Genomic DNA, 13565 nt, shown 5'->3' on the forward strand with positions numbered 1-13565 from the left:
ACAGTTCATAAAGATAAACTGGCTTTACGTACACACCCTAGGTTCTCACCTAAGTTTATTTCTAAATTCCACGTGAACCAGTCCATCGAGCTTCCGGCTTTCTTCCAAGACGCACAAAGCTCGGCTGAGGTGAAATTACACACCCTAGATGTGCGTAGGGCGGTCCTCTACTATGTAAACAAGACCAGACCGCTAAGGAAAACAGATCAGCTGTTTGTCTCCGTAGCTACAGGCAGAGAGGGAGATCGCGTCTCTAAAGGTGCCATCTCTAAGTGGATTGTTAACTGTATCCAGCTGAGTTACTCTCTTCTGAAAAAACTCTGCCTTTCACGCCAAGAGCCCACTCTACTAGAGGCATTGGGGCCACTCTGGCTTTCATTGCAAATGTACCCCTTGACACCATTTGCAAAGCAGCTACTTGGAGCTCTATTCACACTTTTACTCAGCACTACTGCATTGACACCCATTCCAAGACAGATACACAAGTGGGACAAGCGGTTTTAAGACATTTATTTGCTCATGACCCTTCTCATATTCTACCTCCTTCTTTTAACACTGCTCGCTACGGCCTATGTACAGCGTGATGGGACCGGAGCACTTTGTAAAAAGTATCCATATTTTTCCAAAAATGTGTCCTTCCTCTCTTTCTTGCGCGGGGCCCGGCACGCGGCCGTAACCCCTCGCACCTTGGCTCGGCCTTGCGCATCGCCCATCATTCCATTTCTCCGCTCGATTGGGGCCGGATGCACTTGCATCCTCGAAAGATTTTCTTCCTTTTTTTCCTCTCTGGCTCTCGCTAGCGTTCGTTTGTCTTTCAAGTTAGACTTTCCAGATTGTTCATCGTGTCACCATCGCTTCGCGAGGGCGGATCCCCATCCTCTTTGTTAAGAGTGTTTGGGTCCGGAACACCGTTGGGACTCCTGTTTTTACTGTGACTTCCTTTCGGTCCGGGCACTTCAACGTTGGTTGGAGCGGTGGGAAGAGGTGTTACGACGAACTCCTCCTTCGAATTTTCAGGCGTTCGCCGACGAGAAGAAGAAACGCCCGGTAAGTACTTTACTTTTCAGAGCACCCCGGCCGGCGGATACCTTCCCGGGTTTCTCTCGGTCCGGGAGTGGCGTTGATCGCTCTGTCACCGGGATTCGCCCTGAGGTGCCCGTTGGGCCTAATAATTCTACCAGAGTTTTCTCCGAGGGTCTCCGTAAGGGGCCTGTGAATACCGGAGTACGCTCTGAGGCCCCTCCTGTGGGGGCTGTTTGTAGTTGTAGACCCAGTTCTACTGAATTGTGGGGTACCGGAGCTCGCTCTGAGGCCTCTCTGTCAGCTTCCCTCAAAAACAAGACCGGGGTGCGCCCCGAGGCCTTGGCTGGGTTTGTTACCGAACGGATGTTCGAGGCCAGCGTAGATGAGGCTGTTACCGGGCCTGGGTCCTAGGTCCCTCGTTCAGAGGCTAAAGCTACCCACAGTTCTGAAAGGCCGGACAAGGCCTTGTCGGTGAAGGCCGTTGCTCACCGTTCCCGCTCTTGTGGTGACACCAGATCTGTTGAGGGGGCAAAGAAGCAAAGTTCTTCTTTTACCGGCAGTGCCGAGGTCCTTCCTTTGAAGGCTCAGTTGGCGGTTGGTATGTCACAAAAATATTCCAGGCCTCATAGAACCGGCTCTGCCGGGGTTCCTTATGTTAAGGCTAAGATTAGGACCCCTGATCCATCGACGGGGACCCCTGCCTCACTTCCTCACGTGTCGCAATTCCCCTCAGATGAGGACAGAATGGCGCCCGTTCCCGTCACGACCGCGGCGGCCATTTTAGGTGCTACCCCTACAACTACGCCATCGGCCTCTGGTGTAGGGCTTGGTCCCTTGGGTGAACCTAAAGTCCCTTGTGCGCATCCTTACTGGCCGGTTTATGATTGGAATGCCCGGATGCCACTTCCGCACAATGTTTCGTTGCCCCCGGGGGTGGCACCTTTTATTTATGTGTATACGTCGGTGGAGGGCCGGTGTGGCACCCTTCCCGTTACGTCCCTGGATTTGTCCACCTCATGAGGCCTCCTCCGGTAAATTTCAAGCGTTTATACGCACAGACCCCATGAGGGAATATTTCAAAGGGCTTTTCAAGGAGATATGTCCACCTACGCCTCTGGCTCCACCCGTTCCTCCGGTGGTTCCACTGGCACCTCCCTTGTCCGTGGTGCCTCCCCCGGCTCTTCCGCGTTTGCCTCCATTGTCCCCAGTGCACAAGGCAGTGCTTGACGCGGCTCAGCAGGATTCTGACCTGTCAGATGATCCTCAAGGCGATCAGGACAACAAGGACCTTCCCCGCTCTATTAGAGCCTTTAATGACCGGGTACTGGACATGAGTTTCTTAGATGTTCCGGTGTCCGAGGCACCCGCTCCGCCGGAGGGCGTGCTTTCTGGGGCGTTCACCCTGTCTCCCTTGGAGCGTACCGGCCTGTTCCTGCAGAAGGACGTTCTGGCCGAGGTCCGAATAGTCTGGGAAAAGTCACACTCTGGACTTTTTGTCAATAAGAAGATTGACGCGAGGTACAGGCTACATTCCTCGGAAGAGGGGGCCCGGTCGTCTTGTCCGCCTCCCTCCTCCACAGTGGTGGCTGCAGCTACGTTGCAATCCAGACCTGCAGCATCCTCTTCCACGACGGCTACTCAGGTCTTGGGTAAGGAGGACAAGTCCTTGACTCCCTAGGGAGGAAAATCTTCGCCAACTCAGCCTTGCAGCTCAGGCAGGCAAATGCTGAGTTGATATTGGCGGGAGCTAACATGCGGATGTGGAAAGGTCTGTCGGAGTTTGAGGAGCACATCCCGGTCGAGAAGTTGGAATATTTCAAAGGAGGCCTTTCCGACGCCAGGGTCTTGGCCCAGGATCTCCTGGAGGCTGCGGCTCATCACGTAGACAACTCGGCTCGGGGCCTGATGCTGGGGGTTGATACCTCACGGTAGGCGTGGCTAAATTTTCTAAGGAAGTGCAAGACAAGGTGTTGGACCTTCCATTCGATGGAAAGGAGCTTTTTCATTCTACTACAGATGTAGGGCTCACTAAGATCAAGGATAGCACTCAGACGGCTAAATCATTGTCTGTTCTGGTCAAAGCTCTTTTCAAATCCCAGAGACCGTTGTCTCAAAGTCGATCCTCCTCCTGGTTTTAGGGGCTTCCTCGAGCCCCTATCTCAGAGTGGATACTCCTGCGGGGAATAACCACCGTAGACAACAGCGCATGCGTTTTTTCTCCCACTCCTCAGCCTCCTCATCAGGTTCAGGTGGCACTGCCACCGATAAGCCTGCCAAATGAGGGTTTTCTGCGCTCGCACGAGACCCCGGTGGGAGGACGAATTGCGTCTCATTGGGAGGCGTGGCAGACCATCACAGAAGACAGATGGGTCTCGTCAGTCGCTCGAGCGGGCTTCTGCTTACCTTTACCCTGTACCCCACCCCTCAACCCTCCTTTTCAGCTGTCTGGCTCACCCTCCCTCACGGCCGGAGCTCAGAAACTTCTGGACCTCAGAGCTGTGGAACCCATTCCCCTTGGGCTTCTACTCCGGACTGTTTACCGTGCCCAAACCCAACCAGGGTGGCCTGCGCACCATCCTTGACCTTTCCCAGTTCAACCTTTTCCTACCCCAAGATTAATTCAAGATGATCACGCCCAGCCAGATTCGTCGTCCTTACAGATGGGCGATTGGCTCAGCGTTGTGGATCTTCAGGACGCGTACATGCATAACCTGATTTGGAATCCACACAGGAGGTAGCTCCGCTTCTCTTTGGGAGAGGAGCACTTCCAGTTTCGGGTGCTTCCTTTTGGCCTCAGCTCAGTGCCGCGTGTCTTCACGAAAATGAAGTCTGTGATTGCGGCCTATCTTCGTCTCCAGGGTATCCATATGTACCCATATTTGGACGAATGGCTCTTATGCAGCCCTTGTCCGCTGGCGGCAGCGGGCAATCCCCAGTGTCTCCTTCAGCTCCTGTTCCATCTTGGGCTGTCGGTGAACTGGCGGAAATCCTCCATGACGGTCTCACAGGACCTGATTTTCCTGGGTTTTCGTTGGAACACGATCGACTGCAGAGTGTATCTGATCGCAGACAGAATGGCGGATCTGTTAGCCACGTGTCAGATGTTTGTGCAGTCGGAGAGCATGTCTGCCTGGTGGTTCCAGAGGCTTCTGGGTCTCATGGCCTTGTGTGTACTGGCTCTTCCTCTTGCTTGTCTCAAAATGAGACGGACCCAGATGGCTCTTCGGAGTTCATGGCGTCGGGCATTGGATTTGGATTCCAAGCAGATAAGGATTCTGGATTCCATGAGAGTGGACCTGGATTGGTGGTCATCTCTCAGCAACCTGTATGGGGGCGCAGGGTTTCAGGACCCGGTCCCCACGGTGACACTCACACCTGACTCCTCCCTTCTGGGGTGGGGTGCGACGTAGGATCTTCTTCAGGTCTCAGACCTCTGGTCGCCCCAGGACAGGCTCCTCCACATAAATCATCTGGAGCTTCTGGCGATCTTCCTAGTGCTCAGGGCGTTCAGATCGCTCATTGTCAACAAGGTGGTCCGCATAAGAACGGACAATGTGGCGTCAATGTATTACATCAACAAGCAAGGGGGAACGAAGTCTCCCCCCCCCGTCGCGGACCTGTCTATCCAGATTTGGGAGTGGGCCGTGCTTCATGTGGTCTGACTGCTTGCAGTGCACATCCCAGGCCAGCTGAATGTCACTGCGGATGCCCTCAGCCGGCGGATAGTGGTCAGCTACGAGTGGGAATTGAAGGTGGAGGTCCTCTCATGAATTTTTTTGCGTTGGGGCACACCAGAGGTGGACCTCTTCGCTACGGCGGTGAACAAGAATCTTCCTCAGTATGCCTCCAGAGGGGGGCTGGGAGCCTCCTTTCTGGGCGATGCTCTCGAGATTCCATGTCACAACATAAGAGCTTACGCCTTCCCGCCTCTGCCTCTAGTTCACCCTGCAATTTGGAAGTTGAAGAACTCGGTGAACTGTTCCCTTCTACTCCTAGCTCCGTGGTGGCCGGCCACGTTTTGGTTCTCAGAACTTCAACACCTGTCGGTGTATCCGCCGATCAGGTTACCAGTAACTCCCGATCTTCTTCACCAAGGGGAACAGCAGATATGGCACCCCTCCCCACAATCACTCAGATTGGCGGCATGGTGCCTGAGTCCAAGTCTTTCGAGCATCTGAATTTGTCTACGGATAACATGCGCATTATCCAGGCAGCCAGGAAACCCTCGACCAGATCTCAGTACAAGAGTAAATGGCTCAGGTTCTGTCGTTGGTGTTTGGAGAAGTTGGATCCAAGGGTGGCCACGATTGACACAGTGCTGTCCTTCGTGTCCTCCCTAGCAGAGTCAGGGGTTCATGTTCTGTCATGCAGAACGTACCTTTCAGCGGTTTCCGCTGATCTTTCTACAGACCAGTGTTCTTATTCTCTGAGTAACCCAGTGGTTAAGAGGCATTTTGCAGGGTTGACACGCCTCTACCCTCCGGTTCGTAGTCCGCACCCGCCGTGGGACCTAAATGTAGTCCTGACGGCGCTGTGGCATAAACCCTTTGAACCAATGGCTACGGTGGACCTCAAGTACTTGTCTTGGAAAGTGTCCTTTTTGGTCGCTGTTACGTCAGCAAGGAGAGTGAGTGAGCTCCAGGCATTGTCGCTGGAGCATCCTTTCTTGGTCTTTCACAAGGACAAGGTAGTCCTTCGGACAAACCCGGCCTTTCTACCAAAGGTAGTAACCGAATTCCATCTGAATCGGTCAATCTCCCTACCGGTCTTTTTTCCGAACCCTGCTTCTGAGGCTGAGAGGGTTCTACACTGTCTTGATGTCCGAAGAACTTTTAAGTTCTACCTGGACAGGACTTCCGAGCTTAGGAGTTCTTCTCAACTTTTTGTGACCTTCGGTAACCCTCAGGGCAAGCCGGCGTCTAAGGCAACTATTTCCAGGTGGATCGCCGCTTGCATCACGGAGTCTTTCACCGTCCAAAGGCTGAAACCTCCTAAAGTTATCCATGCACACCTGGTGCGGGGTAAGGCAGCTGTGGTTGCTTTTCAGAAATGTTCCCTGGGAGTCCATCGCTAGGGCAGCTTCTTGGGCCTCCCCATCTGCTTTCTGTAAGCATTACTGTCTCGACATGAGCTCTAGAGCTGACGCTCAATTTGGTCAGGCTGTGCTGAAGAACCTGTTTCAGTAAGGGGTATTTCCATCCACCCGTAGTACCTGTAAGGAGTGCTTGGGAATCTCCCACAAGTATGGAGGAAAGGGGACGGGACGTAGGAGTATTACCAGGTTATTCACCGTAGTGACCACCTTACTCCTAGTCCATAGTCCCCTTTCCTCCATACGCCCGCCCGCCGTCCCCTCTAATAAGGTTCCTCTGTTATTGCTAATGGGTCTTACACCCGGCGATAGAAAAGGACTGATGGGGGATGCGCGGGGCGGAGCCAAGGTGAGCGGGGTTATCGCCGCATGCCGGGCCCCATGCAGGGAAGAGAGGAGGGACACATTTTTGAAAAAAATGTGGTTGCTTTTTACAAAGTGCTCCGGTCCCGTCCCACATGACGGAGAGATGTCCCACAAGTATTGAGGTAAGGGGACTATGGACTAGGAGTAAGGTGGTCACTACGGTGAGTAACCTGGTAATTCTAGGTAAGCCTTGCTGCACCTACCTCCTGGCACAGGCACCCTGGGGAATCCTGAGAGTCTTCAATAATATAATTTATTTAATTTCGAAACAAAAAGTGAAGATCTTCACATTTCCATATTTGTAGCGCTTTTCAACCACAGTGCATGTTTTTGAAAACCACGGTAGTTGAAATAAGTGTTATCTGCCCAGCACGGAGCTTGGTGTGTTCCCGATTTTGCAGCTTGTGAACCCTCTGGTCTGAAATGCTTTTGAAAACTACCTCCAAGATGGCTGCTTGATTTACAGCTCGGCCAGTGTACCCTTCTCCAGCCCCCTACCAATTGGCTGCCCCTGCATTTAACTTCCAATCAGGGCTGACCTGGAGGCGCAAGCCGCCCTGCTCTTCTAAGGCCCTGTCTGCTCCCTGTCCGCTACCATGAAGCTACTACCACAACCTGACCCTCCGGGGTGCTGTCCGTTCACTCAGCCGTGAACCTGGACTAACTAGTCTCTTGCTCTTCCCTCTTCATGGGAAAGTTTCCCTCCTCTGCCTACCTCCTTCTTTTTCTCTTGTTGATCTTCACTCCTCTCTGCTTACTCTAACTTGTCTACCTGTTTGCTCTCTAATTGCTCACTTCCTAGCACCTGCCTCCAACTCATGCCTCTTTTCCTTTACCGCTGTTGCCTAAGCATAGCCTATGATAGTCAAATTTGTGTGTGTTTTTGTGACTTCAATTTGGGAGTGTTTTCTCAACCAACTGTAACCTGTTAGCCCAGTGACTTTTCCTTACTGCTTTTTTTGCATATTCTTCACACTGCCATCCTCTTTACTTGCTCATGGCGTTACCTGTGTCTCCTATTTACTCCAACTGCTTCTCTATTAACTATCCTTCCCTTCTCACCAAGTCTGGTAAGAAAAAATTCAAAAAGGAGATCTTGGCTTCCAACCCTGGCCTCCCCATCGCTGATACCTATTCCAGTGCCTCTGCCAGACAAACCCTCACTGACATTCTCTTTTTCTTTCTTCCGCCTGATCTTTGGACCCCGCATATGATCTCTGTGCTTTGCCCTACCTCCTCCTCTCCTATTAATGGTGGTACCAGCTGGGAAGTCCTCATGGCTTTCTTTGACTCCTCCAGAGTCATTAATGTCTACCTGAATGGCATCGTCATGGTGCTTCCTCTTTGATAGACGGTTCCCCCGCCTTATCAACTTCCTCGCATCTGCAGCTGTCCCCTACTCCCCTAACTTGGCTACCTTGCCCTCCTCTCCCTCTACCCAAGCTCCCTCCTCACCTCCGCGGGGCGTACCCCTAATCTGTACCCCTCCCCGTAAAGTTTTTAAGGCTGTCAACCTTCCACATCTTGCCACTCTCAACTCTCGCTCTGCTGTCAAACACTCCTCTGACATCTGTCACCTCCTAGAAGAACTTGACCTTGTTGTCCTCAGTCTTACCGAGACTTGGTTCACGGCCAGCTCTGTCATGAGTTTTGACACTCTCCTCACTGACGGCTACAAGCTCCTCTCCGCCCCCAGATCCAACCAGCCTGGAGGGGGAGTAGCCCTGATCGTCCCCGTGTGGATTCCTGCCTCTATCATCCCCATTCAGACATGCTCGTCTTTTGAATTGCTAGTCTGCAGGCTCCCTTTCTCCTGGACACTCTCACTGCTGCAACTTTGTAGCTGCCCCCTGGTCAAATTACTTCTTTTCTCTCCGAATGGGCAGACCTTGCCTCCTCCCTTCTGGCCACAACCACTCAACTCCTCTTTCTTGGTGATCTCAACATACATCTGGATTCTCCCTTTCCTTCATCTGCGCTCTTTCGTGACCTCTGCAACTCACTTTCCATCTCTATCCTCCGCTCCGGCCCGACTCACTCTGCTGGTCACACACTTGATGTCGTGATCTCCTCTGGCCTCCCCCTCTCCACTACCCTCACTGCATCCTCTATCCTGGAGTGATCATTGCCTCCTCTTCACCCATCAGTCTATCTCCTCCCCCCAAGCCAAGCCTCCCCCAAGATTACCACCCACCTTCTCGGACATCCGGCCCATGAAGCACCTGTCAATTGAGGCTTTCGCTGCCACCTTCTCCCCTCCTCCCCCTCCTCAGGCTGACTCAAACCCTGGCACAGCCCTGTCCCTGCTCTACTCCTCCATCTCTTCTACTCTTGTTCTTGCCCCTGTCATGAGGATCCGTTTGAAGTCCAAAGCCAAGTGTAGTTCCTGGTACGACTCTGACCTATCTACACTCAAATGCAAGTGTAGGGCGGCTGAGAGGAAATGGAGGGCTTCCTGCTCATCCTCTGACAAACTGGCCTGCTGCCTGCTCCAAAGGCAATACCATCTCTCTGTCCGCTCCAAGAAGAGAGCTCACATTGAAGCCTGCGTCTTTGCAGCATCTAACAAGTCAGCTAAACTCTAAAATCTGCGAGGAGCTGGCCAACCCTGCTGCCGTCTCCACCCCCCGCCTCCCTTGCCTCCCAGGCTCTTTGCAATGCCCTTGCCTCTCACTTTCATTCCAAGACATCTTATCCACCCTCTCCTCCACCTCGCCTCCTCTCCCCTCTTCCTCCTGGCTTGCTGACCATCCTTCAGCCACCCTCCCTCCATCTTTCTCCTCCTTTCCTCTTTTCTCCCCAGATGAGGTTGTTAGACAAGTCTGATCTATGAAAGCCTCATCAAAACAGGTCCACCCCTGTTCTTCTAAAACCATTAAGGACCACATTGATACCCTCGTTCCGGCCCTTGCTGATTTCTGCAACCATTCCTTTGCCTCTGGATCTTTCCCTTCCCCCCTCAAGCACTCCCTTGTGCATCCCTTCCTCAAGAAACCCACAGCTGATCCCTCTTGCCGGCTAACTACCGCCCAATTTCCATTACTCCCTTTTTGGGGTAGCTGCTGGAAGAATTGGCCATCTCCCAGCTTAACCTTCTTTCTGACTCTGTTGGCTCTTTCCATGACCACCAATCTGGATTCAGAGCTGCCAGAAGCACGGAAACTGCTCTCTTGAACATCCGCGAAGACCTGCTCTCTAACCTTGACTCTAACATTCCCTCCGTCCTCATCCTTCTTGATCTCTCCTCTGCTTTCGACACAGTCAACCATACCATCCTGCTCAATAGTCTCCGTGACAACCTGGGTATCACCGATCAGGCTCTGGCCTGGCTGTTCTTTCCTTTCTGATCAACCCTCCTAGGTAACACTTGGGTCCTTCCTATCCACTATCTCCCTCTCTACCTGTGGTGTTCCTCAGGGGTCTAACCTCTTGCCCTTGCTTTACAACCAATACCTGGCAACTCTCGCCCACTGCATTTCCATTTTCTGCTCAAATTTCCAGTGCTATGTTGATGACACCCAACTCATTTTCAGGCTTCCTTCAGCCACCTCCTCACCTTCCCACATCTCTGATTGCCTATCTGCCATTCAAAATTGGTGTGCTGCCAACGAGCTTTGTCTAAATGACAACAAAACTGAGATCCTCCTCATTGGGACACCTTCACCATCCTTTCCCCTCACTCTCTGGCCGGCCTCCTTTGGCCCTCCCCCCACTTGTGAGGCTAAGAACCCCGGGGTCATCTTTGACTCCACACTCTCCTCCGCACACATCTGATGTCTCTAAAACGTCAAACTTCTTACTGCACATCCTTGGAGGTACTCTGCCTTTCCTCTGCTTCACCCAGAAGCTCAGTCTCCCAAGCTTGGTTCTCTCCAGGGGTGGACTATTGTAACAGCCTCTTTCTAAATCTACCTGCCTCCGCCCTCCGCCCTTTAAAACTAATCCTGAACAGGACTGCAAGACTTGTCCACGGCCTCAAGCCCTGGGATCGTATCTCTCCAGCTCTGAAATCCCTTCATTGGCTCCCTGAGGATGCAAAGGTTAAATTTAAAACCCTCTCCATTGTCCACAAGGCTTTCTGGGGCCGTAAATACCTCCCGTCTCGAGCCCTTAGCTCCTCTATATCTAATTCCCTCAGGGTCGGGCATTTTTCAAAGAAACGAGCTGGGTGTAGATCTGTCTTCGGCTGTGGACTCCCTTTGGAAAAGCCTCCCGACCACCCTGAAACTTGATGAGAACCATCTCCGGTTCCGGAAGCACCGTGACCTTCCTCTTCGCTTCTGCTTTTGCCCCTCTTCTCCTAATCTGTTTATCTCACTTGACATCGTGCACCTGGCCACCCTCTATCGTTCGGGCCCAGGTACCTGCACACTCTGTCTCCCTCCTGAACTGCCTCCGGGCCATCCCTGGCACTGGGATCTGTATCTGTACCCATACCCATACAGTCCCCCACTCTTCCTCCCCACTTATCAGATATACCCTATCTGACTAATCATGCACTTGCCACGTGTCTTGCTGCTCTCCTTCCTTCCTTCCTTCCTTCCTTCCTTCCTTCCTTCCTTCCTTCCTTCCTTCCTTCCTTCCTTCCTTCCTTCCTTCCTTCCTTCCTTCCTTCCTTCCTTCCTTCCTTCCTTCCTTCCTTCCTTCCTTCCTTCCTTCCTTCCTTCCTTCCTTCCTTCCTTCCTTCCTTCCTTCCTTCCTTCCTTCCTTCCTTCCTTCCTTCCTTCCTTCCTTCCTTCCTTCCTTCCTTCCTTCCTTCCTTCCTTCCTTCCTTCCTTCCTTCCTTCCTTCCTTCCTTCCTTCCTTCCTTCCTTCCTTCCTTCCTTCCTTCCTTCCTTCCTTCCTTCCTCCCCCCCGCCCCCCAAAGGCACACTGAGACTTTAAGACGCATCCCGATAGTGCCCCAGTACTATAATTAACAGGGTGGCCAAGTTCTTGAGGTTTGTTGACAAAGAGTGGTGGCTTAAGACTGCAGCTTTTTGAGATTGTCTACGATCAGGGCAAGAATATCTGGAGCTCCTAAAGTAAAATTGAAATGTAAAGAATTACATTTTATTCCCTTTTCTATTTCTATTCAATATTGTTCTCGTCTGTTAATGTCATACATACATACATACATACAAGAATGAGATACGTAATTACTTATTCATTGTATTATGATGATTGTTTTTGTATTTTGTAAAAAGTTGAATTAATGTTTGACTAAAACACAATGAAACAAACAAGAGGGCCAGTGATGGCGACATCTGGGCTTTTTCTTTACCTGTTGCTCTTCCTTGCACAATTGTAATCTGCTTTACTGCCTTTCAGGGAGTCTTCGTTGCCAGTGGATGTAGCTCGCCAGCGAGAGCTGAAATGGTTGGACATGTTTAAACACTGGGACAAATGGGTGTCCCGCCGCTTTCAGAAGGTAAGGGGGCATTACAGTTGCATGGGACCCACTACCCAATGATCTCAGGAATGTCCCCTCCCTCCAATCCTTCAAACAGAGAACAAAACAATGGCTCTATGAGCAAGACAAAGATTCGGCCACCCTTTGGTAAACATCCACCGTATGTTCTGCAACCTCGATCACCTCTGTATATACTGTGACGACCTCTGTAAAATCTTTTTTTCTTTTTATATAGGTCCTTGTTCTATGTATGCTTATTTATTTTGCAATGTGTAATTGCCTTCTATAACCTTCTGTAACCTTTCCAAACATGCGCCCTGATGCCCTTGGGCAGGCTGCGCAATATAAATAAATACAAATACCCTCTAGTAAAGGAGGGCTGGTTATTGGGCAGCGCCATGCTTCAAATAGGGATCTCAACCCAAGGCACTAGAGGCAAGGAGGTTATCTATGGAGGGCTGCGGAGAAAAGGGAATCGCACAGCCAGGTTGTGGTGGTGGTGGTGGAGGTGGGAGGGCTCTTGCTTAACATTGATAATGTAATAACATAACCTATGGATACTTTTCTTTTTTCCTTGCAAGTGAGCAATCATGCAGTGTGACCTATCTGCTGAAAGGAGGTCCTGTGGATGGAAATGCTTTCTCATGTATTTAGTCCCACAACCCATGTGATTGTTTTCTTGTTCATCTGTGTTTAGATCAAATTGTTTTCCTTTTCTGACTTCTTTCCAGGTGAAGCTGAGATGTCGAAAGGGAATTCCGTCTTCTCTGCGGGCGAAAGCCTGGCAGTGCCTCTCCAACAGCATAGAGCTAATTGAGAAGAACCAGGGAAAGTTTGAGGTACGTTTGGCAATGGGGGAACTTGCCAGAATGTGATGTCCGGATCTGGTAAACGAGGGAAGGAGAGGCAGAAGTGAGCATGCCATGAGAATTGGAAACAAGGGTTTGGTTGCATATATGGGGCATCTCTGCTGGACTCCGCTTTTCATTATTCGTCTGCACTTTTCCTGTGATGAATATGTGTAAAGTTCCTACAAAGTAATCTCCTTGGTCTGCTCATTGATGCACTTGCAGATTTCTGGGAAATGTTGACATATCAGCTTAATTTCTTTGTGTGGTCTGCTTTTCTATAGGATACCCCTTAAACTGGATTTTTATTGACCAATAGCCAAATGTTCTTTTTAATTACTTTGTGCTTCCAGGTCTGCTTTCTTTCCAACTTGTTTGGTAATGCTGCCGGTTTGAGTTTTAGAATCTGGACAAACCTCCATGTGCACCACTCCAAATGCTTAGCCCTTTGCCTACCCGTGTGTCACTGACAGTCCTCTCCCAATTCCTGTTTTTTCACCCTATCAGTTGAATATGGGAAATCATCTCTTTTGCTGCTGACCCTTTTTTTGTTTTTTCCTGTTCCTGAAAAGAGCGTACATTTTGGATGCAGTTTGCTATTTCCTATCCTGTCTCTGCCTCCCTCACACTGCATGCTGTTGACAATGGATTTTAAGACCTTAACAAGGATGTGTTCGTTTTCAGTGGCTGATGTTCAAAGGTCCAATGTCGACCCTCCTGTCTCGGGGGAAGTTTTGGGACTGATTTTCTATACTCTGGCCTGGTGGACAAATGTATAGAAGGCCAACCTAGTATTGTGACGGTACAACTTTGGGAGCTGTAGCCAACCCAGTTCAAGGTAGCA

General features: G+C 51.0%; 1 protein-coding gene across 1 annotated transcript in view; it reads left to right on the forward strand.

The window, feature by feature from the left end:
• LOC138580803 (TBC1 domain family member 10B-like) overlaps positions 1–13565 on the forward strand; it is a 977369-nt gene that overhangs the window by 199411 nt on the left and 764393 nt on the right. Inside the window, exons 2-3 of the mRNA XM_069651650.1 lie at positions 11792–11891; positions 12605–12712. Of these exons, the coding sequence (XP_069507751.1) occupies positions 11792–11891; positions 12605–12712 (208 nt within the window). The remainder of the gene's footprint in view (positions 1–11791; positions 11892–12604; positions 12713–13565) is intronic.

This window comes from Ambystoma mexicanum, chromosome 3p, assembly GCF_040938575.1.
Source record: "Ambystoma mexicanum isolate Mex_15411 chromosome 3p, UKY_AmexF1_1, whole genome shotgun sequence".
In the NCBI taxonomy this organism is placed as follows: Eukaryota; Metazoa; Chordata; class Amphibia; order Caudata; family Ambystomatidae; genus Ambystoma; species Ambystoma mexicanum.